Below are 23932 nucleotides of genomic sequence, written 5' to 3'. Positions count from 1 at the left end.
ACAAATATCAATAGTTAGAAATCGTATTATTTTTATAATTTTCAAATGGAGATTATCCAAGGTAACAACAACATTCAAGAAATACCTTCCTCTACACCACTAACTATCTTTCATATAATTCATTATGGAAATCAGGTAATTAATTATGATCTCAAATGTTATATTCGTTTTGGTCCTATATATAAAGAGAAGTTATTAGTGTTTATTAGTGTTTAGGTTCGTTGAAAATTAATTAATTTTTGTTAATTAACTATGATACAATTATTGTTTTTTAGATGTAGTTTGTTCTTCAATATTGGAGAGAGTTAAAGAGTTTTTGGCATGTTCTTGATAACAGAGGTTCTTTTAATTTGTTGCACTATAATAAAAACTTCGATCATCCTCTAATAATTGGTGGTTGGAATGCATTATCTAATTCACGTGGATTAGATAACAATGTTGATATTATATTTGCATACTATGGTAATTCGTTCTTCGGTATTATTTCAAAGTTTGTTATTGAATCTTCAAATCTATTACGACCATTCTATAGTAGGAGCACTATTCCAAGATCAACAATATGGTTTGATCTATTGTTAACAGAAGAAATGGTTACAAAAACCACATTAGTTGAGTAATATTTTTAATTTTTATGGATTATTTTATTTTGATAATCAATTTTATTAATATATCTAACATGAAATTTATTTTGCAGGAGTTACAAAAACCATTCAGCCAATTCATAAGATTATATTCATTTGACGAATTGAAAATCTGTACTGATGATGGTCGGCATAATAAATTTTTTGTTATCAAGAAGAATTATCCAAGGAAGAAAACCAAAATAGGATACCAATGAAATGATGTTTGTACCAGAATTAGACACCAAAGCTAAGGGAAATACAAAAACATAACATAGACAAACATATTAAAAATGTCATACATTTAATGAAAACTAATCTAATTTCAAAAGATGGCATCTGAAGCTGATTTCGTTTCCACTTTTGGTCTCAAACTTAAAGCGAATTGTAGTTCCAGCTTTGAAATTTAGTTCTTTGCAGACATGGTCCCAATTATATCAGAGTTTCATGCGCATAACATTATCAACATTCAAAATATTGATATCGAATTTTTCTCCATTATCTCCACAAAGCACTAAATCCTCGAAATAGGATGTCTGCAAGAAAGTACCTAAATCTTCTCCAACTCTCTAAAACATAAATACATAAATGTCATAATATAAATCACAAATTACTTCTAAATAATTTAAATTAAATTTGAAAATATTAGAGGTACTTATAAATTTAGGTTGATCAACCGATGTTTGTGTTAGTTGGAAATCGAATAAATATAAGAAAATAAGAAAAATTTTAAACAACCAAAGTTAAATCTAATAAATAGTTACCTTTGTCTTATGAGTTTCGATGGGTGTTGTTTTCTTAGAGGCCAAAATAAAAATGAAATTTTGTAGGTTAATAAACAATAACTTTGCAAAATAAAAACTTGATAGTTCGTAGACAAAGATCATCAGTTGACAAATGAAGAACAATATAAAATAAGCTAAAAAATACATGTATCAGTTGACAAATACTTACCTTAGTCTTCTCAGTTTCCATCGGTGTTGCTTGTTTCTACGACCAAAAAAAGTATATTTCGCAGGTTATTAAACATAATAAGTTGACAAATGAAGAATTACATAACAAAAACGCTAAAGAAACATGTATCGGTGTTCAAGCACATAAATCTAACAAATACTTACCCTAGTCTTCTCAGTTTCCATCAGTGTTGCTTGCTTCTACAATTTAAAAAATGCAATCTTGTAGGTTAATAAACAATAACTTGGCAAAAAACCAACTTCATAGTTTGTAGATAAATATCACATTTTGAAAAATCAATAATTATATAAGAAAAACGAAAAAGAACATTTATCAATATTGAAAGGACCTTAGTCTTCTCAGTCTCCATGGATATTGCTTGCTTCTAAAAAAATAAAAAAAAATCAGAAGGTGAGTTAATCAGTGAATAAAGTGTAAAATAGAATGGAGAAAGACATGAGTGGATAATAGAAAACAAAAACCTTTTGATGTTTGCCTTGCATCATAAATTCTACACGCAACAACATGAACATAAGTGGATAAAGTTTTTAAAATCGAAGCAAAAGGATGAAGAAAGACAAAGGAAAAAGTTGATGAAAAGCAAACCTCAACAACTCAAACTCAAAGTTGAGTTTCCTCACAAGGAAGAAAAGAAGAAAGTGTACTTGTGATTGAACTTGTGATTGCTAAAAGCCAATATAATACTACTTCAGGCTACATTTTGTCCCATCGAACTGATCTTGGTGCAGTGTGCAAATCTATTATGCAATACCAAAAACACCCTTGATATTTGAATTTACTTTCCAACATTTCGGTGATGAGGATCTTCAATTTTGTGGGGTGAGAAGGCTTAAAATTTGCAAAAGGACATTTTCGGTAGAGTGGTAATTTTAATGTGAGGAGGAAGGATAGACTTTTATGCCAAATATGACAAAAGTACCCCCAATAATTCAAAACGCAAAGCAACAACAAAAACAAAAAAATTAAGGGTGAGAGGGACAATACAGTATTTTTGGTAGTATATTATTGTCTTTGATTAGTAGTTGATAGTAGATTTTGATTAAAACAACACAAAAAAAAAAAAAAGACCTTTTCCCCAATAATAAGGTAGCGTAAATTCACTCGAAAACAAAATATTGTGCTTCTGATTGTGGCGGCGGGAGTAAGATGGCGGCGAGCAAGAAAGGGAGTGTAAGTTTAGAAGGAAATAAGGTTATATTGGTCCCTTACATGGAACCTCACGTTCCCAAATATCATCAATGGATGCAAGAACCTTCTCTTCTTCAAGCCACTGCTTCCGAACCTCTTTCCCTCGAGCAAGAGTATCAGATGCAACTTTCCTGGTCACGTGATCTTAACAAGGAGACATTCATTGTCTTGGATAAGGATTTGATTGTTGGAACTTTCTCTCATGCGCAACCACATGTTGAAGCTATGGTTGGTGATGTAAATATTTTCATGAATGATATCAATAATCCGAGAATTGCAGAGGTTGAAATTATGATAGCTGAACAATCAAGGTACCACCTACTTTGAAATTTATGTTAGACTTAGTTGCTTAGTTGTTCATGTATTTCCATCATAATAATTGATTGAGGATTTAGGTGTTTGGAAGTGTCTTAGGCATTGTTTGCGAGTGGTTTGTAAGGGGAGGGTTTAGTTTGTTTTTGTTCTTGTTTTTAAATTAAGGAGAATATAGATGAAAATTACTTTAATATAAGCCTTATTAAATCAAGTAGAGTATGTCACATACTCTACTTGACATACTGTATGTCATTTAGTTTACTCATCTCTGTTTATATGAACCTTGTGTTCTGTTTGTAAATTTTAATCTCTAAAACAGCTGAAGAAATGCTAAAAATTCATATTTGTTCTCAATATATAGTAAGCTTTACTCTTGTATATAAATATTCTTGCGTACGTATACTTTGTAACTGGTGCATTTAGGCGCTTCTATAGTAATAGAGTGCAGCAGTACTAAGAGTAGTAACAGGTATATAATAAGTAACAGTCGACTGTATTTGATTATATGTATAGTAATAAGGAAGCCTATCTTCTTACAATAAGGAATAGTAATATGATGGATGGAGCGTAACTCCTTACAAGATAAGATACTAATATTCTCACAAGAGAATATCCCTACTGATAGCAAGAGTGTCTCTCACTAGTCAGCCCCAAATTCCATCACCATACCAGAATGGTTCACATCACTCATGAGGTTTTCCTTTATTCCCTCCTGCCCCATGTGCCTATTGATTTCCTCAATCTCATCCTTCACTCCTTGCCTTCCACCTAAGCAATCAGTTATTTCTCCTCCAAATTCCACTACAGCCTCGTTATGCTTCCCTTCCATCCTTCCTAACTGTTTCCCACATGCACTTTCTCCTTCCTCCCTATTTCCCTTTCTGCCCTTTCTCTTATACACATATGTCAAGGGCCTATCAAAACTCTCTCCCACCAGTTTGACCTTGTCCTCAAGGTTGAATTCAAGAAATACTTGATTAATGACAGCAGCTTCTTCCCAAGTCTTATCAGAATCTGGTAAACCTTCCCACACAATGCGTACCTCCTCAGTCCCATTTAACAGTTGCCTCACTCCTTGTACCTCCTTCGGCTGGACCTGTAATTCCCATTCATCATTCAGTGTCTAAGGTAATGGTTGACTCATCACATTACTGCCCACAAGCAATCTATATGCAGTCTGCCCTATTTTTTCTAACACTTCAAAGGGACCATAGAACCTGGGAGCTTTTCATTTGGCCTCCTTGCTAGTGACTTGAACCGGTATGGCTGAGCCATCAAATATACCTTATCTCCTAACCTGAAACTCAATGTCTCTTCTCTTCTTATCTGCCCATTGTTTCATGCTATTATGGGCTTTTCCCAACTATTCCTTTAGTTCGTCCAAGATGGTATCCCCTTCCCACAACAACTGATCCACTTCATGAACTCTAGACCCATCTTTAGCATATTTAATCACAGTTGGTGCCTCCCTACCTACCATACATCGCCTTAAAAGGACTGATACCAATTGACACATTGAAAGAAGAATTAAACCACAATTCAGCCCAGGACACCCACTTAATCCAACTCTTCGGATATCCATTCACAAAACACCTTTAAGTATGCTTCCTATGTTCGATTGGTCACTTCCGATTGCCATTTAGTTTAGCCCAGGACACCCACTTAATCAAGTTGAGTATGTCATTTAGTTTACTTATCTCTGTTTATGTGAACCTTGTGTTCTGTTTGTAAATTTTAATCTCTAAAACATCTGAAGAAATGAGACCGATTTGGATCTTCAAGGAATAAATCCGAGATAATCCTCTACTTCAAGCAGGAAATTCAAGTGAAAGAATGAACTTCGGTGCAAGGAATAGATAAGAACAATTTAGAGAATTCTAGAACAAGAGAGAGAATAATTGTGGAATAATTTCTGGTATGACTTCCTTTGCTCACAACAGAGCTAATATAGCAAAATTGGTTACTTACATGAGTGCACTACATGGCCAGCTCATCAATTCAAAACAAACTTGTAAACAAACGTGTCCTCACACGAGGAAGGACTAAAATGAAAACTTAATAGTAAAAACAAATTATAAACTGTAAATATTTATTTTTACTATGGTATTTCCTGTGACAATACCCCTCCCTTAACCACACACTTGTCCTCAAGTGTCAAAGTGAAAATTTGGAAATTTTTTGAGCAAATCATAGTAGAATTCCCAAGTAGCTTGAGTAGGAGGTTCCCCTTTCCACTGTACTAACACCTTGGTTGCAGCTGAATTACCTCTCTTCACCATTTTTCTCTCTAATATAGCCTCAGGTTCCTTGATAAATGAAGTGTTCACAGGATCATTGGGTAGAGGGTGAGCAGTAGCAGTCTGAGGGTTGAGGCATAGTTTCAATTGAGAAACATGAAATACATTATGTATTTCAGCATCAGGGGGTAAATGCAACTTGACCTATGCGATCAAGTATCTTGAAAGGACCATAAAACTTAGGCACCAGTTTGTGAAATTGAGATTTTCTTACAGTGGTTTGTCTATAGGGCTGCAGTTTTAGATACACCATATCTCCAATTGAAACATTTCTGTCACTTCGATGCTTATTGGCCTGTTGAGTCATTCTATTCTGAGCTCTTAACAAATGAAACTTGAGCATTTGAATTGCTGCATCTGTAGCACTTAAAGATCTGTCCACAGCAGCTGCAGTAGCTTCCCCTGGTAAGTAAGGCAGATGAATATGAGGAGGTTGACCATATACAACTTCAAATGGAGTGCTATGGATGGATGTATGATAGTTGGTGTTATACCACCACTCAGCAAGTGATAACCATTGGCTCCAAGAAGAAGGCTTATCAGCACACATACATCGTAAATAAGTCTCAAGGCACTTGTTTACAACCTCAGTTTGCCCATCGGATTGAGGATGGTAAGCCGTGGATTTATTTAAAGCAACACCTTGTAATTAAAACAACTCATTCCATACCTTGCTTAGAAATATAGGATCCCTATCACTAGCAATAGTGCTAGGCATACCATGGAGCTTGAAAACATTATCAAGGAACCGCTGTGCTACATCAAGAGCTGTATAGGGGTGGGCTAAGGCCATGAAGTGAGCATATTTGCTCAATCTATCCACAACCACAAAAATAACTTGCTTTTTTGAAGAAGTGGGTAAATCTTCTATAAAATCCATACTGATGGCATCCCATACAAGGTTAGGGATAGGAAGTGGCTGAAGTAATCCAGGCGAAGCAGACAAGTCAGGTTTGCACCTTTGATACACATCACAATTTCTGACATAGTGTTGGATATCTTTATTCATGCCCTTCCAAAAGAAAAGTGACTTAACTCTTGCAGCAGTTACATCCCTTCCTGAATGACCCCCAGAAGGAGAATCATGTAACCAATTAAGGATGACTTGTTTAAGTTTTGGATCAGCACCAATAACCAACTTCCCTTTCCTTTGCAATTCACCCCTGCACCAAGTAAACTTAGGGTGAGATTTTGCATCTGCCTGCAATTCTTGAATGGAATTTTGCAATACCACATCATTAGACCAATATTCTTTAATTCTCTCTAATAAATCTTCTTGAGCATTATTCAATAACAAAGGTAACAATTCTGCTCTTGTCTTTCTAGATAATGCATCTGCAGCATTATTGTTGACCCCTTCTTTATAATGGATCTCAAAATCATAGCCCATAAGTTTGGCCATCCAAACTTGTTGAAAAGGTGTGTTTAAACTCTGTTCCAGCATAAATTTGATACTTTTCTGATCTGTTTTGATAATGAAATGTCTGCAAGTGTAAGCTAGGTATGTGCTCCACTTTTGAGTAGCATACACAATAGCAAGTAACTCTCTTTCATATATGGACATAGCTTGCTGTTTTGGGCCAAGTGCTTTGCTAATATAAGCTATGGGATGCTTATTTTGCATGAGAACAGCTCCTATACCCTTACCTGATGCATCAGTCTCTAGGATAAATGGTTGGTTAAAATTAGGGAGAGCTAAATCAGGAGCTGAAGTGAGAGCATGGTTCAGTTCTGTAAAGGTCTGAGTAGCTTCAGTGGACCAATGAAAAACATCTTTTTTTAACATATCAGTTAAAGGTTTGGCTATTTTGCCGAAATCCTTCACAAGCCGTCTATAATATCCAGCCAATCCTAGAAATCCCCTTAATTGCTTAATTGAAGAAGGAAAAGGCCAAAAAGATACAACCTGTACCTTATTAGGGTCAGTTGAAATTCCTTCTTTTGCGATAAAATGACCTAAGTATTCAACTCTAGGTGTAGCAGATGAATATTTTTCTCTTCTAAGGAATAACCGATTGTCTCTAAGGACTTGAAACACCTTAGACAAATGAGTAACATGATCCGTTAATGATGAACTATAAACTAGAATGTCATCAAAGAATATAATAACAAATTTTCTCAAATAGGATTGGAATAACCTGTTCATGAGAGCCTGAAATGAAGCAGGGGCATTAGTGAGGCCGAAAGGCATTACTAGATACTCAAAATGTCCGGCATGAGTCTTATAGGCAGTTTTGTATTCATCACCCTCTGCCATCCTCATTTGATGATAGACGGATTGTAAGTCAAGTTTTGAGTAAATAACATATCCTCCTAGTTCATCCATAAGATCCTCAATCAAAGGAATTGGGAATTTATCTTTAATTGTTGCTTGATTCAATCTTCTGTAATCCACATATAGCCTCCAAAACGACTGGTGATGCAAATGGACTATTACTGTGTTGTATCCAACCTTTTTCTAACATTTCCTCAACTAAACCATCAAGTATGTCCTTCTGAATTGATGAATATCTGTAAGGTCTAATGTTGAAAGGAGTAGTACCTTCCTTCAGTGGCAATTTATGATCAAAACCTGGCCTAGGAGGTGGCAGTCCCTGTGGGTTCTCAAATAAGTCAGCATAAAGGTGCAGTAATTGTTCAATTTCAGCAGGAATTGTGACATCACTCTGCAAACTAAGACCCAAAAGATTAGATATTTGTATGAGGTCCACACTTAGGTAACATAGATGGGCTCCTTGTTGTAGTGTTTGATAAAAAGATTTGTTGCTGACAGCTCTGATACCAATTGAGACCGATTTGGATCTTCAGGGAATAAATCCGAGATAATCCTCTACTTCAAGCAGGAAATTCAAGGGAAAGAATGAACTTCGGTGCAAGGAATAGATAAGAACAATTTAGAGAATTCTAGAACAAGAGAGAGAATAATTTCTGGTATGATTTCCTTTGCTCACACAGAGCTAATATAGCAAAATTGGTATGAGGAAGGACTAAAATGAAAACTTGATAGTAAAAACAAATTATAAACTGTAAATATTTATTTTTTACTATGGTATTTCCTGTGACAAGAAATGCTAAAAATTCATATTTGTTCTCAATATATAGTAAGCTCTACTCTTATATTCTTGCTTATATATACTTTGTAACTGGGGCAATTAGGTGCTTCTATAGTAATTTTCAATGACACTTTTATTCAATCATTTGCCCTGTCATGAGCCAAGTTTGTAAAGCATTCTAGTCTTCAGAGTTAAGACCATGGAAGTTTTTGAAAGTTTGTATTGTTTGTTAGTTTTGTACTGTACCATCTTCCATATGTTCTAAATTTGAAACCACTTAATTACACACGTTCTATAGATATGAAGGCCTTTTCCAGATGGGTCTCCATCTTACCGCCTTATGTTTTTTTGTTGATTTGGTCCTTGACTGCAAGTATTAAATCTGCTCGATCTCACTTTTGATCACTTTGTTCTTTTGTTAGCATAGCCGTGGCAAAGGACTTGGAAAGGAATCTGTTCTGATAATGATGGCCTTTGCTATTGAGAAGTTGGGGATCAAAACCTTTCAGGTTAAAATTGGAGAATCAAATGTAGAGTCCATCAACTTGTTCAAAAAATTGGTATGTCTGCCTGCTGCTTCTCTAATCTCTATCTTTTCGTTCATATTGAAGGCATGAAGTGTCTTACAACTGTGCATTTGACTTGTTGTGAGTTGTTGTCAAACAATGTTGTGTATTTGGTGGACAAAATGTTCAGTATTGCATATTTGCATGCAGTTCATGTTCATGGGGCATATGCATTGTGTCGACTCTAAGTCTGTGTCAAAATTACCAGCACAGTGTTCCTCTTATATATCTCCTCTCTCTCTCCTTCATTTCAAGGGCTCTGGTATAAAATCATTGAATTAATCAATAACGTTGCAGTGTTTATACACTATTCACTATACTCCCCTTTTTTATTTTATGAAACATTTTGTTATTTTCTTTTAGAGCCACGACTTTTACATGATTGATTTTATATACTATAGTATTAAGATTCATCTCTCTCTCTTGCTTCAAGTGGTTTCTACTTGTTAAATTCTCTACTGTTGACTTAGCTTGTGGATTTGATGTAGGGATTTGTGCAAACTTCACATAGCAACATTTTCAAAGAGGTGAGCATATTTAATTTCACATTTTCAGTTGATACCCTAACTTGTAGTTTGTTCTCTTTTAGTTTGGAAGTAAAAGCAAGTTGTTATGGTAATTTTAGCTAAGGAATATAACTGCCCTTTTCTGAAATGAAATCCCAGTCTCGATTATTTTGGCTAAAAAGTACATGTGCTTTGTACTTATATTCAGCAACAGTTACAAGCTAAGTGATTATTACAGAAGTAATATTCAAACATTTTAAGTTCATCTTATGTACTCTGACAATATAAGCACTGTACTTCAAGCCCAGCCGATTTCACATACTGCTGAAAGCATTGTTCTGTCCAAAATATTTCTGATGTTTACTAATATGTTTTAACCATTATTCAGAACATCATAAATGTTTTATCTTTCAAGTTCTAACTTTCTAAGTTTTCTAAAAATGAGTTGAGAAGGTTTTATACTAATGTTATTTATCATGTTTTTGAGCCAACATTTGGGGAATTCTTCTTTCTCTTCTGTGGACATGTCCATTAATGCTTTGCTCCAATTTTTTTGACAGGTGACTTTGGAGTTACAAATAACAGAACCCAAGAGTGAGGAGATGCTTTGTTTGATGGGTTCTGTGATCAAACACACATAAGCAACACATTATTATTTACTATTAGAAGTAGAATAATCTCTTTTGTAAGTGTTTGTTGTTCATGATGTGCGACTCCCGTTGTCTTACCAATGAATTTGGATTAGGTGCAGTATGATTGCATGTTGTTACACGCATCTCAGCTGTTGATCAACATCGGACATTTCACATGTAGTCACAAGGTTGTTAAGGTTTGGATTGGGTGCAGTGTGATTGCATGTAGTTGCACGCATCTCTGCTGTTGATCAAAATCGGACATTTCACAACAGACATCCCTTGCCAACAGAAGATTCTGACATAATTTATCTAACTATAACTATTACTTGTTTTTTAATTATAAGAATTTGAAATTAATAGTGATACTACATTGATATTTGTAATGCTCCTTTCCCATGTCCATTTTATCCTTGTTGAGATCAGTTCAGTTCACACGAAGCTCCTCTTACAAGAGACGTGATGATGTTAGTTGTTAGGAAATCAGATTATCTGTAGCAAGAAATATCTATGGTGAAATCTTAAACACTTGTTTACTTCTATGCATGCTATCAAAGTCATCGAGAGAAGATTGAATGGTGAGGATAATGTCACACGAGAAAATCTATACTGAAGGGTACTAAATAATCACTTAATTTAATGATTTAATTTTTTTGGTACATAAAGGGGGTTTAATGATTTAATTTCAGTATCACATGTTGTTCAAGGTGCATATCCTATTGAGATATCAATGTGAGTAAAAAGTATATAGTGAGTTCAATGCGGTTATGGAGACGCCATCAAATTTGCCTATTAATAAAATCTTTGTTTTGGGTCTCATATATGGGAAGTTATGCCCCTCAAAAGTAATGGTTTTCTCTTGGAAGCTCCTTCTTCAAAGGGTGCCAACTCGGTGGAATCTTTACAAGAGGAAAATTATCCATGAAGAAGACTTTGCAAATTGTGTTAGTTGTGATCTCTTTAGAGAAACGGAGGAACATTTATTTTGCTATTGTAAAAAGGCTACGAAACGATTGCTTAGAGTGGAAGAGAGGTAAAAAGGCTACGAAATGATTGCTTCTTATTTGGCATGCGACAATTTGGATGATGTGGAAGGATAGGAATGAAGTAATCTTCTTTTCAAAGATCACAACTATTGATGAGTGATAGATGAGGTTCAACGACTATCTTGGAGATGGCTCTTGGCAAAGAAACCTGGGAATTCTTGCCTTTTGTATGAGTGGATAGTAAATCCGATTGTATACTTCGTTAGTGCTTCCATTCTAGTCATTGCTCTTTTTTCTTGTCTTTGGGTGGTTAGAGTACCCCCTTGTACTTTTCTAGACTTGTTGGATCGAGTACTATTTGTACTTCAATTCACCTTTTTATTTTATTTTGCAGTTCAAAAAGAATGTGAGTACAAAGTCTCACATTGGTTGGAAGAGTTGAGATTGAACAATAAACGAGAGGATTGATAAACTAATATGTTATGATTTTGGATTAAAGTATGGTGTCAATCATTTGTTTGGTTGTTCAAAGATCCAAAAGTGAAGAAGACCCAAAGCCTAACTATTAGATTTTCAGAGAAGCCTGGCCTTGTCCTGCCAATCTGATTTACAAATGGTACTAAGAAGAGTGTCTTCAAGGAAGTCAAGACGGCATCAAAGAGGTCCTCTTCTTGCTTTTGTCTCCTAGCATTCTATCACGTGGCAACTTCTGTATTACTCTTGTATTTTATTGAACTAGTTTTATAACTATCAAATGACATAAAAAATATATGTTTAATTAATATTTAATTTTTTAAATGTAAGATTTTAGGGGTAAAATTAGAAAAAAAATGATAAGTTATAAGCTTATAAGCTACTTGCCCGTTTGTTATTTTTGAGTTTATACAAACAATTTATGTAATATAAATTAGGTTTTATGCTATTTTATAAATTTTCACTTATAAAAATTGTATTTTTATAAGCTATTTTATCATTTTTTAGGTGAACTAAGAGCATAATGACATCAAAGAGAAAAGAAGACATCCCAACTATGTTATAAGCTATTTTATCATAAACTACCTTGACACACTTATAATAATACATAAAAAATTATTTCTTTGCATAAGCTGTTTTACACAAACTCAAAAATAAGTTAATCCAAACAGACCAATACTATTTGAAAAATAAACTATAAACTTGTAAAATAAGCTTTAAGCTCTTTTTAAAAAACCTTTAATAAATAGATATTTTATGGTCATACACTCATATGAACATATAAACTATAAGCTTAAAATCGGGCCTTATCAAACTGGGCCTTAGTAATACTAGTTAAGAGGTTTATTTGGAAAATCAATACATACCACTTCGTCTTAAAATATAAGCAAAGATGATGTATGTGGTTCAAAATTTGAACAAATATATTTACTTTTGTCTACCATTTTGTTTTTGCTTGTATAGTTATATTTTGGGATGGAGTGAGTATATATATAAATTTAAAAAAGAACTTATATTTAAGAATTTATTTTTGCCAAATGTATTAATATTTTGAGACAGAGAGTAACAAATAATCACTTAATTTTATAGAAGAAGCTTGATTTGTGATGTTTTATAGAAATAATAATAATAAGAAAAAGACAAATAATTGTGAGAAATGATTATTTTTTCATTTTTATTGTTCACACATGTCCAAAACACAGAGAATGAAACATACACTATCATATCATCATGTGGATACAATACAATACAGGTTTGGGATGAGGGTGGTGGTGTACTTCTAAGTTCCACAAGTTAAGTCTTCCTCTTCCTCTTCCTCTTTCTCTTTCTCACCCAAAATGGCTTCTACACTCTTCACCATTCCCATGGCTACAACAACACTTTCATCATCTTCTATTCCTTCTTTCCTTAAATTTCACACACCTTTTCGTTCCCTCCGTTTTCCTACTCCAATTCCAACCTTCTTCCACAGAAAATTCACCACTCTCGCCGTTGCCACACGTCCCTCCCAATCCGTCGAGGTTTCCGATTCCGACCAACAAAACAAAATTGTTCTCCCTACTAACGATTCATCTCACACTCTTCTCAGAATCCGCCACACGGTACTATACTATTTTCAATTGCCACATTACATTGCGCTTTTTCCTTTGTTATTTCTATATGTTTCTATTCATGTAAATCAATTTCAATTAGTGCATGTGTTAAGAATAATAATGATGGTTAGTTAGAGTTTTCATTAGTTTGTTAATTAGATGGTCAGTTAGTTATCCCTCTAAGAGCTTTATATAAGGGCGTTAATGGTACTCATTGATCAATTTCTCCAAATTCTCAAAATCTTAGCGTCACGTTTGGTTTCGTAGTGACAAAAATCAATTTTAAATGAATTGATTTTAGTTAAAAATTAGTTGAGTGTAAAGTGGTTTGTTTGGTTACATTGAATAAAAGTGAGTTGAATAATAGATTTCAGGGTAAAAATCACATTTTACTCAAAAGTTACAAATCCCAGTTTCAAATTAGAATCAATTCTAGAGGTAAAATCACTTCTACCCGAGAGCAGCCAAACATGGCAAATTCAATTTTATACTTCCAGAATCGATTCTGGTTGCTCTAAAGTGGAACCAAACATAAGCTTAATCTAGAATCAAAGGGACTAGCAGACGTACCATGAGGCTTTTTCGTCAACTATTAGAATTAGGAATTTCTATCATGCCCCTGTTTTTAATTATTAAAAGAACATACCAATTAGCACGGGTGATTTTAGTATTTAAATACTCTTGATAAAAAATATACAATACTGAATTGTACTCCTGGTTTTTTTTAGGGGTGTTGCTTTACCTAAGTGTACTAGTAAATGAATGGTTTTATATCTTTAGTTTCACTAATAAGTTGCAGGTTTGCAGTGTGCGCATGTGATGGCAATGGCCGTTCAAAAGCTTTACCCTCAAGCAAAAGTTACAATCGGGCCTTGGATAGAAAATGGGTTTTATTACGACTTTGATATGGAACCTTTGACAGATAAAGATTTGAAGAGAATCAAGAAAGAGATGGTAAGCAGAGACAATTCATTTGAATCTTTATATCTGTAACTTATGTACGTGTTTGTGTGCTTCGTCAACTCTGCATTATGCTACATATTCAGCCAGGGTACACAGTTATGTATCTATTTATTTCCCATCTTGTCTGTAGGACCGAATTATTAGCAAAAATTTTCCCCTTGTAAGAGAAGAAGTTTCAAGAGATGAAGCTCATAGAAGAATATCGGCTTTGAATGAACCATACAAGATGGAGATTTTGGAAGGCATTAAGGAAGAGCCCATCACAATTTATCATATTGGTAACCTTCTGGCTCTTTTCAGTTTTCACTTATTTAATTCCTGCATGTTGAAGTTTAAAAGTTAGATGGTGAATGCTATAGATAGAAAAAGAAATGTGTGATTGCAAACTCAAGTTCGTGATTGTTATGCTCCATATATATATATATATATATATATATATATATATATATATATATATATATATATATATATATATATATATATATATATATATATATATATATATATCTGGTCTAGGGAGATAATGGTTTTGCATGAATCTACTAACTTTATGGTTGTTAGGATCTATTGTTGTGTTTATCTATTTCAGTCATTATGAGAGTGTAGTAAAGCTAATACAAGTCCAACTCACAAATATTCTATTTTAAAATTCTCTGTCAAGAATAGGTGCATATGTTATCATGTGCAGCTAGTTACTGATATATTCTAACTTTCTCTAACAAAATACCTTAATCAAAAGATAATTGTTAACTGGTTCCATTAAGTCCTTGCCGGGGTTGCTCTTGGATAAAGTGAGAATATTCCTCAGTCTATTTACAACAAAATGTGCGTAGACCTAAGTACTCCGAAGCCAATCTCATCATCATCCCTACAAGTTCACAAGTAGTTTGAGCCATAGGATAACTCTTTGATTCTCTTTTTTTTATCCATTCCACTGCATTTTGCTTCTTATCCTTGCTTTAATATGGCAAGAATATGTTTCTTGTTACCATATTTCTAAAGTCAGTGATGATGATATGAGGTTTGCTTGATCACCTTCAAACTAGTTTGGGAGTTATATCTTTTGGTTGTCTCTGAACTATATGGCCAGTAAGCCCAAGTATTTAGAGCACGGAACTTCTTTTTCATCTTTAACTTGATCAATTAACATGCTTCAGCAGAATGAAAATGGACAATATAGCGTGTCTGATATTGGATCTGTGAAGATGGAAGTGTAAAGTAGAATAACTATGAAGAGGAAAAGATGTGCTCAGAAAGAGTGTTTTTCAGGTCTCCTATTGCATTGAAAAAAAAAGTTATCGCCTGAGATGTTTCATCTGTTTTTTACCTCACCTTATGTCCCTTTTTCCTTGAAGGTGAGGAATGGTGGGACCTATGTGCTGGACCTCATGTTGAATCTACTGGAAATATTAATAGAAATGCAGTTGAACTTGAGTCTATTGCCGGTGCTTACTGGAGAGGAGATGAAAAGAAACCAATGCTGCAAAGGATATATGGTACTGCATGGGAGAATGAGGAGCAGTTGAAAGCTTATCTTCACTTCAAAGAAGAAGCTAAACGTCGGGATCATAGGCGCCTAGGGCAAGATCTTGATTTGTTTTCTATACAGGTACAATTAAAAGTGTTGTCTATATTGTTCTACAAGTTGACGCGCTTTCTATTTTGATTGTATTTATGAATCAGATAAGATAGTATTTCTTTTTATAATCCTAATTTTGTGGGTACATTAGTACATAGCTGTTGATTCAAGGCAACGTCTTGCATGTAATGTTTTGAACGTCTATTTAATTTATGCAGGAGGATGCTGGTGGGGGTTTAGTTTTCTGGCACCCAAAGGGTGCTATTGTGAGACACATAATTGAGGATTTTTGGAAAAAAGTTCACATAGAACGTGGTTATGATCTATTGTATACACCACATGTGGCAAAAGCTGATCTTTGGAAGATCAGTGGTCATTTGGACTTCTACAAGGAGAATATGTATGACCAGATGAGCATTGAAGACGAGCTTTATCAACTTCGACCAATGAATTGTCCTTATCATATTTTGGTATACAAAAGGAAGCTTCATTCCTATCGTGAATTTCCTATTAGGGTAGCAGAATTGGGTACTGTTTATAGATATGAACTGTCTGGAAGTTTACACGGCCTTTTCCGCGTTAGAGGCTTCACACAGGTTTGCTGTTATACTTAGCTCATTATCTTGTGAACCACAGATTATAATGAAAACTGAAAAGGTTGATTCAGTTATGTTGAAGTTATTCTGTATGTTTTTCATGACTATCACATAATAGTTGGTGAGCTTGCCTAGACTAGTAAAAGGTTGCATACACACATGACTGTCATGGAGCCGAGCCGACGATTGTTGATCACATTACTCATTTTATTTTTAAATCCATGGCCTGCCTTACTGTGTAATATTGCATAGCCTTCTCGAAGTTGCTGCATTTTGTTTAACTTTGATATCTTTTTGTACAGGATGATGCACACATATTTTGTTTAGAAGACCAGATTAAAGACGAGATCAGGGGTGTTCTGGATCTTACTGAAGAAACGTTATCGCAATTTGGTTTTGATAAATATGAAATAAATTTATCTACACAACCTGAAAAATCTGTGGGAGAAGATGATATATGGGAAAAAGCTACCGCTGCTTTAAAAGAAGCTTTGGATGACAAAGGTTGGGCCTATCAAATTGATGACGGGGGAGGTGCCTTTTATGGGCCAAAGATAGATGTCAAGATTGAGGATGCTCTAGGGAGGAAGTGGCAGTGTTCAACCATACAGGTAATTCCTAACTTCAGAATTCTTTGAAATATTTGAGCTTTAATTTTCCTCTAGCCGGTAGCACTTGATTTAAGGATATCTGATCTGATGTTTGAAAGAGCTTATAGTAAGCTCATATGAAGTATTAATGTCCTGTTTGGTATTGAAACTAGTTTGCAAAACCCATATAAGATAGGCTATTTTCAACCCATATAAATAACATTTTGTTTTTTCAAATAAGACTGTTTTGATAACCTTGAAGGCGAGTTATCAAAATTAGCTGTTTAGTCAGACGGGATCAAAAGCTCTTGCTTCCCTATCTGATTTCATAACAAGGTACAATGGGCCTTTTCATCTTCATGTTTCAAGCCCAAAGGATCTTGTGTGAGTCATGAGGGCTATAATAAGGTGTTTTAAATGCAGAAAAGGCCTTCTCGAAGAAATTCACTATTTGCTTGACTTAATTCCTTTTTCAACTTAAACAGGTTGATTTTAATTTACCTCAGCGTTTTGACATCACATATGTTGACGCAAATTCTGAAAAAAAGAGACCAATAATGATCCATAGAGCAGTGCTTGGATCCTTGGAAAGATTCTTTGGCGTTCTTATAGAGCATTATGCCGGTGATTTCCCATTATGGCTTTCTCCAGTACAAGCTCGAATTTTACCTGTTACTGATGCCCAGGTAACATTTGACTACTTCGAATTATTTGCAGATTTGTTTTGTATAATGGACGGTGAATTAACGGGAAATATTTATACATTTGCAAACAGCTTGAATACTGCAAGGATGTGACCAACAAACTGAAAAAATATGGCATCCGAGCTGAGATTTGTCACGGAGAGCGCCTGCCAAAGCTTATAAGAAATGCAGAAAAACAGAAAATACCGTTGATGGCCGTTGTCGGCGCAAAGGAAATTGAAACACAAACTGTTACGGTTAGATCTAGGTTCGGTGGGGAACTTGGAACCATGCCAGTTGATGTTTTTATTAGCAGAATAAAGTTGGCTATAGAAAACACAGCATCACTATGATACTCATTAAGGGTCATATAGTTGAAACATTATATGTTGTATTAAACAATAATTATTAAATAGTTGTGTCTAATGTCTCTGTTCTTCCAGTGGTGATGGCTGCTTCAAGTTCAGTTAAGTACTGTTCCTCGAAGAACATAGCGGGATGGATTCACAGTAGAAGCATGATTATTTTAATTTATACCAAAGCTTCTTTTTTGTTATAGTTTGATATATTTTTTTTATTTTATAATATGCCACATTTGTTGAAATTCCTTTTAATTTTTGTATGTATACGTGCAATCGAATCAATGCATCTGGTTTTACGTAACTATTTATTGTTTCGTATGTCTTTTTCAAATCGACGTTAGATGATGTTGATCGAGTTGTGTCGGTGACCATTATTACAACAACAGAAAACAAGAGAGACATCCCAAAAGTGAATATGTAATGGTAGCCTATGTGAGATGTCCTGTATTTTAAGTTTTTAACTATGCGAAGGGGTAAGTTTAAATTTGTGTTGCCTTCAAAAGGAATAACTTTAAATTTGTGTTAGTTTTCAAAAGGGGCAACGTTTAAATTTGTGTTAGCCTTCAAAATTCATGAATATTTATTTGGTTTCTCTTACAATAGTTTGGTGGACTTTTATAATTTTTAAAATAATAATAATAATAATAGAAAATAAAAAAAATATTATTATAGGTTCACCATTAAAATTGGTTCATATTATTTTGTTTGAATTTTCTTTGTTTCAAATTTATCACTAACGTAGTGGATTTTGTTTGAACTTTTGATTGGTTGCTTGGTGATCATTTCATAACATGAATGAGACTTTAAGTGATAGAAATAGTTGGAATATAGAGATCAGATAAGTAATCTTCTAAAGATTACTATAATCAAAATTACACAAATGTTAGAGCAATAAAAAGAGACCATTGGGTGTTCTATAGATAAAGAGACCATTTTTTACGAGACTTGCCCTTCGCAAATTAGAGAACTATTCTTAGCTGATATGATGGGGATTAAGACCCCTAGAGTAATTTATGTGTAATTTCTTTTTTCTTTGGGCTTAGGCCCTCTATTCTATCAAAAAAAGAAGAGCGGACAGACGGGACTAGATTAATTTTTTTTTTTCGCTTTCACCGTCAGTTTAATCTGGTTTGGAGGTCAGTTCTGACATCAAGTTATTCCAACATCCTTTCGATTGAAATTGTTGGAAATCGAACCGTGGTCATCCCTACCAAGTTTAGCACAAATCACCACTGAAATAACTAACGATTGGTGACATAAATATATTCCTTGCCACCTTCTACGCAACAAAATTTGCATAATTGCATGGTGTCATTTTTTTTTTCTTTCAATCTTTGCTTCTTTCATTAATCGATCGACTATTTTTCATCTCCCATTTCCTAAATTTTCTTATGGAAAAAGTTGAACTTTAAAAATACAATTGTGAAGAACTCACTTGATTAGATTTTTTTTTCCCTTCCATAATAGCCACTTACACCTGTTATGAAATCTTGTGGATGATCATTTTATTAAGTTAATCAAACAAATGCTTTGTAGGCATGACACTTACCATTTGTAGGAGATGTCAACATTATATTTTAAGTAATAAAACTAAGAAACAACCAAACATTGAATGCTTTAAAATAGTAAAATAATAATCAATTAAGATGAAAACAGCGATTAACCAATAAACGTGACGGGAGCATGGAGGAAAATATGTCTCTCTAGAAAGAGATAGAGATATAGGCTTTGTTCGATAAATCAATTGATTTACTTTTACATAGTTATTGTAGTAGCTCATTCTAATTCCACAGTGACATTAAAACTTTCTATATCACCTAAAGGCGAGCAAGGTATATAATGCTATTAATTAAAATTAATGAAAAGATAAAAGAAATATAAATTGAAGTGTTTGAAAGATCAGGGGTGTACATGAGCCGGATTAGGTTGAGTTTACCCAAAACCAAGACCGAACCATATAAGACACACCGGATTGAGTCGACTAAAATAACCACCCACTTTAATAATGGGCCGGGTTGGGTAAACCCTCTTATTTTTGGGTTGGATTGAGCGGGTTGTGGGTTACCCATATTTTTTATTTATTTTTAATATTAAATAACTAAATGATGAATCATCGTATTTTTTAATAAAAATATCAATTTTTTTATTTTCTTAAAAAATAGTGTAACATATTTTCACTATTTTTTTAGCTCATAAAATGATAATATCACCACCATATTTTTTTCATAAAAATAACCTATTCTCACTATTTTCAAATAATGATATTTTTTAACACCACTACTTTTAAAAGACAAAAAGAAGTCGAAGAGTGGAGACTCGAAGGAGTTGATGAGACAATGCGTTAAAACTGTGACGTACGGGAAAGTAATACATTTGTCATTTGAAATAAACATGCATACAACTTATTTTGAAAATTGGAGTATCGAACTTGTTGCTTTTCTTTTTTAATGAAGAAAAATCTTTGATATTTATATGAAAAATATTTTAGAAAATCATAACACTACCAATTCAATGGATCAGTGGAATTTTTGGGTCTAGGTTGGGTTTTGCCCGGAAGTCGATTTTTTTTATGGATTTTTCATTTTAAAATCCATACCACCCAATGACCCGGCCCCAACCCACTTTTTTGGGTTGGATTGGGTGAGTTTGACCGGGTCGATTGAGTTTACTCAATCCACGTACACCCCTAATCATAAGTGTAAAAATATTATGATATAAAAATAAGGGTTTTTCTATCATGTGCAACTTTGCACAAGAAATTTAAAATAGTAAGTTTGCATTGGAACTTATGCATTTTATATTAAATATTTAATTTTTTAATAAATAATTGTTGTTTTTCATTAAATAGTTACTATTTTTGGTTACTTTAACATGTGCAATTAGACAAACCCTAAAAATAAAAGCTTAATTAAGTTTTGGTTTCTCTATTTTCACCTTTTCACAAAATTGGCCCCTCTATTTTAAAATCACACAGTTTTGGTTCTCCTATCAAATTTTTGTACTTAAAAATGGTGATCAAACATATTTTAAATGATTCGACATACAACGTGATGATAATAAATGATCAAAAGTCATGAAATTACAAGAAACCTCAATAAAAACTTCAATTTCAATTTCAGAAATTATTCATTTTTTAAATTTAATAAAATGTAAATGATGGTTACACACCTGGATGAATCTATATCATTTAAAATATATCAAATCATAATTTATAAGAATAAAAATCTAGTGGAAGGATCAAAACTGTATGATTTTAAAATAGAGGACTAATTTCGTGAAAATATAAAAATAGAGGGATCAAAACTGTAATTAAGTTAAAATAAAATTATAGACTTTAAAAATTATTTTCAACTTAACTATTAAAAATAATCATATGGGTTGTAGGGTTGATCAATGAAAATGTAGTTTGCAAGAATTAAAGGTCAATTGTGATATGAAGAAGTAAAAGACACTCTAAATAATGTAATATTTGCTGCTTTTTTATTTCATTACCATCGTCTTAAAGTACAAGTCATATAACTTCAAGATTTTTGAAATTATAATATAAAACATAAATAAAAATTAATGATTCTTATTTTAATTATTATTGGTACCATCTTAATAACTAAATAACAACTCATGAAATATTTTTTAGAATAAGATATATTGCATAGATATTATGCTAGCTAAAGAGCTCATTCCCATTCATCGGATTCCTTCATATAAATTACACAAAAGTGGTCAATGCACTTCATACGGAAAGGAGGTGGAATCCTTCCAAGACAATCGTCATCGTTTTCACATTCATATACAAGTGCTATAATAATAATGAAATAAGAGAATAAAACAATGTTATTAAAATGGATAAAATGTTGTGTACAAAGTAAATAAGGATATTAAAAAAGAATGAAAAAGTGCGTACGCTTACTACCAACTGCAATAGTATCTACTGCCATGTCTACTGCAATGTTTCAATTGTTTGATTAACGTTTGATATAATTAAGATGGGAAGTGTTCTGGGCCGAGCATCGAGCTCGAGCATCAGAAGGTGTCGAACATACGCGATCCGAGCAAGACTCCAACGGTCTGATACTCTTACGTATTGTAACGGCCGAAAACCGGAATGATGAGCATTTACTGCACATCAAGGCCTCCAAGCCGTTTTCCGGCAGCCACTTGATGACCATTAATGCCATCAAGGGCCTTAGCCCAGCGCTGGGGGCTATATATATGCATCTCCACTTCATTTGCAAGGTACGCATTATTTAGCAAAGAAAACCTCTACAAACACAAACTGACTTGAGCGTCGGAGTGCCTGCAGGTACACAACCCCCCTCCGCTTCAACAGGGGTCTCAACGCTCTCAACCACCGCAAACGCCAGCGAAGTCGCATCATTCTGGTCAACACGATCAGTGGCGCCGTCTGTGGGAACCATTAGTTTCCCTGTTTAACCAAACCAAAAACTAAACTTCCTTCAAAACACCTTCTTCACGACCAATGGCTGGCGTTAACAACCATCAAATCCCGGAGCACGTGGCGGAGAACAACGCTCAACCAATGGACTACGCGCCGTACCACCCGCTGGACGGCCAGTTCGCCTCCGTAACGGAAGATGGCCAAGAGGGGCAAGACGCACACTACGAGCCCTACAACCCAGAAGAACCGCAGATCCCTGTGGCTACCCCGCCACAGGCGACTCCGGCAGTAGCTGTCCCTCCGGGCGTTCCCATGCAGGAAATGATGGCTGCGCTGGTCAATGCAATCAACCGCCAGTCGGACTTATTGCTGCAGCAGAACCAGCGATACGAGCAGCAGAATCAAAGGCTCGAGCAGCAAAGCCGTCGCATCGACGCAATTGCTGAATCGAGGGTTACGGCGCAAGCTCGCCCAGCTCGCCGTTCACCCACACCTGTGAGGAGCAGAACCTACTCCAGGTCACGCTCACCACCTCGCCACAGAAGCGAAAGGAGGTCGAGCCCAAGGAGAAACGAGGCAATATCTCGAAACTCCACCCCGCCGAGGAGACATTCCCCTAGAAGGGACAACCCTCCTCGCCGCCAAAGGAACCGATCCCCGGAAGAAAGGGACAGTCACCAAGGCCCCCTCTCCCGAAGGATCCGAGAACTCCCCCTGCCGGTCGGACTCGAGAAACCACCGGCAATGGATACCTACGATGGCTCGACAGATCCGGACGAGCACATCGAAAATCTTGAAGCTCTCCTCAAGTACAGAAATGTACGAGGCTCTATCAAGTGTAAGCTCTTTCCCACAACTCTGAGGAAAGGCGCTATGGCTTGGTACAAGAGCTTGGCGCCAGGATCCATAGACTCTTGGTCGGATCTGTGCGCCCGCTTCCGGGCTCACTTCACTTCCTCGAGGCGTCATCCAAAAACGGAAGCAACCCTCGAAGCCATTGTCCAAGGCGAGAACGAGCCTCTAAGGGCCTACCTCGAACGGTTCAACAAAGCAGCCGTAGAAGTGAAGGTCGAGGAGAGCATGAAGCTGTATCTCCTCGACAGGGGATTACATCCGGACAGCGACTTTGCTAAAGCTGTCGGTATCGAAGAGCCGAAGACGCTGGATGCATTCTTCGAAAAGGCGAAGAAGTACATTGCCTACGAGGAGAAACAGAGGGCCAAAGATCTAAGAAGGCCTAAAAGTCAAGAAAAAACCAGGAACCATGAAAAGGATGAAGCTGGAACCTCGCGAAGAGGTAGCGAAAAGCAAAAGGAGGAAAGGATTAAAGATTCCAAACCTCCTCGGGGAAAATTCACAACATACACTCCACTGAATGCGTCAAGAGATCGCATTTTCGCCGAAGTCTCCGCTGCGGACTTCAAAAAGGCTGGGATCCACTTCCCAAGACAGCAGCCCATGAAGGCAAATACTGATAGGACGAAATTTTGTCGCTATCATAAAATCCATGGACACGTCACTGAGGACTGTGTCCACTTAAAAGATGCCATCGAGATTCT

At 35.1% G+C, this 23932-nt stretch overlaps 2 protein-coding genes and 1 long non-coding RNA gene across 4 annotated transcripts; 2 read left to right on the top strand and 1 right to left on the bottom strand.

Moving 5' to 3' along the window:
• Positions 1-811: 811 nt before the first annotated feature.
• On the bottom strand, positions 812-1948 carry LOC123910255. Its single transcript, XR_006810172.1, has 3 exons — positions 1739-1948; positions 1575-1610; positions 812-1189 (listed from the first exon to the last, which is right to left on the bottom strand). It is a non-coding gene; the product is annotated as an uncharacterized LOC123910255 (long non-coding RNA).
• A 676-nt stretch (positions 1949-2624) lies between these two features.
• LOC123910250 (N-acetyltransferase 9-like protein) lies at positions 2625-10817 on the top strand. Its single transcript, XM_045961339.1, has 4 exons — positions 2625-3094; positions 8876-9008; positions 9503-9541; positions 10081-10817. The coding sequence occupies exons 1-4, from the start codon at positions 2742-2744 to the stop codon at positions 10159-10161; spliced, it is 606 nt and encodes a 201-aa protein (XP_045817295.1). The 5' UTR covers positions 2625-2741; the 3' UTR covers positions 10162-10817.
• Positions 10818-12768: 1951 nt separating this feature from the next.
• Positions 12769-18173, top strand: LOC123907861 (threonine--tRNA ligase, chloroplastic/mitochondrial 2). Of its 2 annotated transcripts, none has more exons than XM_045958278.1 (8): positions 12769-13213; positions 14012-14158; positions 14298-14445; positions 15523-15776; positions 15965-16342; positions 16645-16953; positions 17418-17618; positions 17708-18173. In XM_045958278.1, exons 1-8 carry the CDS (start codon positions 12950-12952, stop codon positions 17966-17968), a joined length of 1962 nt encoding a protein of 653 aa, XP_045814234.1. In that variant the 5' UTR covers positions 12769-12949; the 3' UTR covers positions 17969-18173. The 2 variants fall into 2 exon arrangements, with proteins under 2 accessions (XP_045814234.1, XP_045814235.1); XM_045958279.1 differs by having other exon boundaries at positions 13078-13213; positions 14004-14158.
• The last annotated feature ends 5759 nt before the right edge of the window (positions 18174-23932 follow it).

Source organism: Trifolium pratense, linkage group LG2 (assembly GCF_020283565.1).
Source record: "Trifolium pratense cultivar HEN17-A07 linkage group LG2, ARS_RC_1.1, whole genome shotgun sequence".
Lineage (NCBI taxonomy): Eukaryota > Viridiplantae > Streptophyta > Magnoliopsida > Fabales > Fabaceae > Trifolium > Trifolium pratense.
This window is presented reverse-complemented; position numbering and strand designations above follow the sequence as displayed.

Bases quoted from the DNA above. Each gene is read 5' to 3' on its own strand.
- LOC123907861 (XM_045958278.1), top strand. From the start codon at position 12,950: ATGGCTTCTACACTCTTCACCATTCCCATGGCTACAACAACACTTTCA. The intron at 16,343-16,644 runs GTTTGCTGTTAT...CTTTTTGTACAG, and splicing joins GCGTTAGAGGCTTCACACAG to GATGATGCACACATATTTTG. The intron at 16,954-17,417 runs GTAATTCCTAAC...CAACTTAAACAG, and splicing joins GGCAGTGTTCAACCATACAG to GTTGATTTTAATTTACCTCA.
- LOC123910250 (XM_045961339.1), top strand. From the start codon at position 2,742: ATGGCGGCGAGCAAGAAAGGGAGTGTAAGTTTAGAAGGAAATAAGGTT. The intron at 3,095-8,875 runs GTACCACCTACT...TTGTTAGCATAG, and splicing joins ATGATAGCTGAACAATCAAG to CCGTGGCAAAGGACTTGGAA. The intron at 9,542-10,080 runs GTGAGCATATTT...TTTTTTTGACAG, and splicing joins ATAGCAACATTTTCAAAGAG to GTGACTTTGGAGTTACAAAT.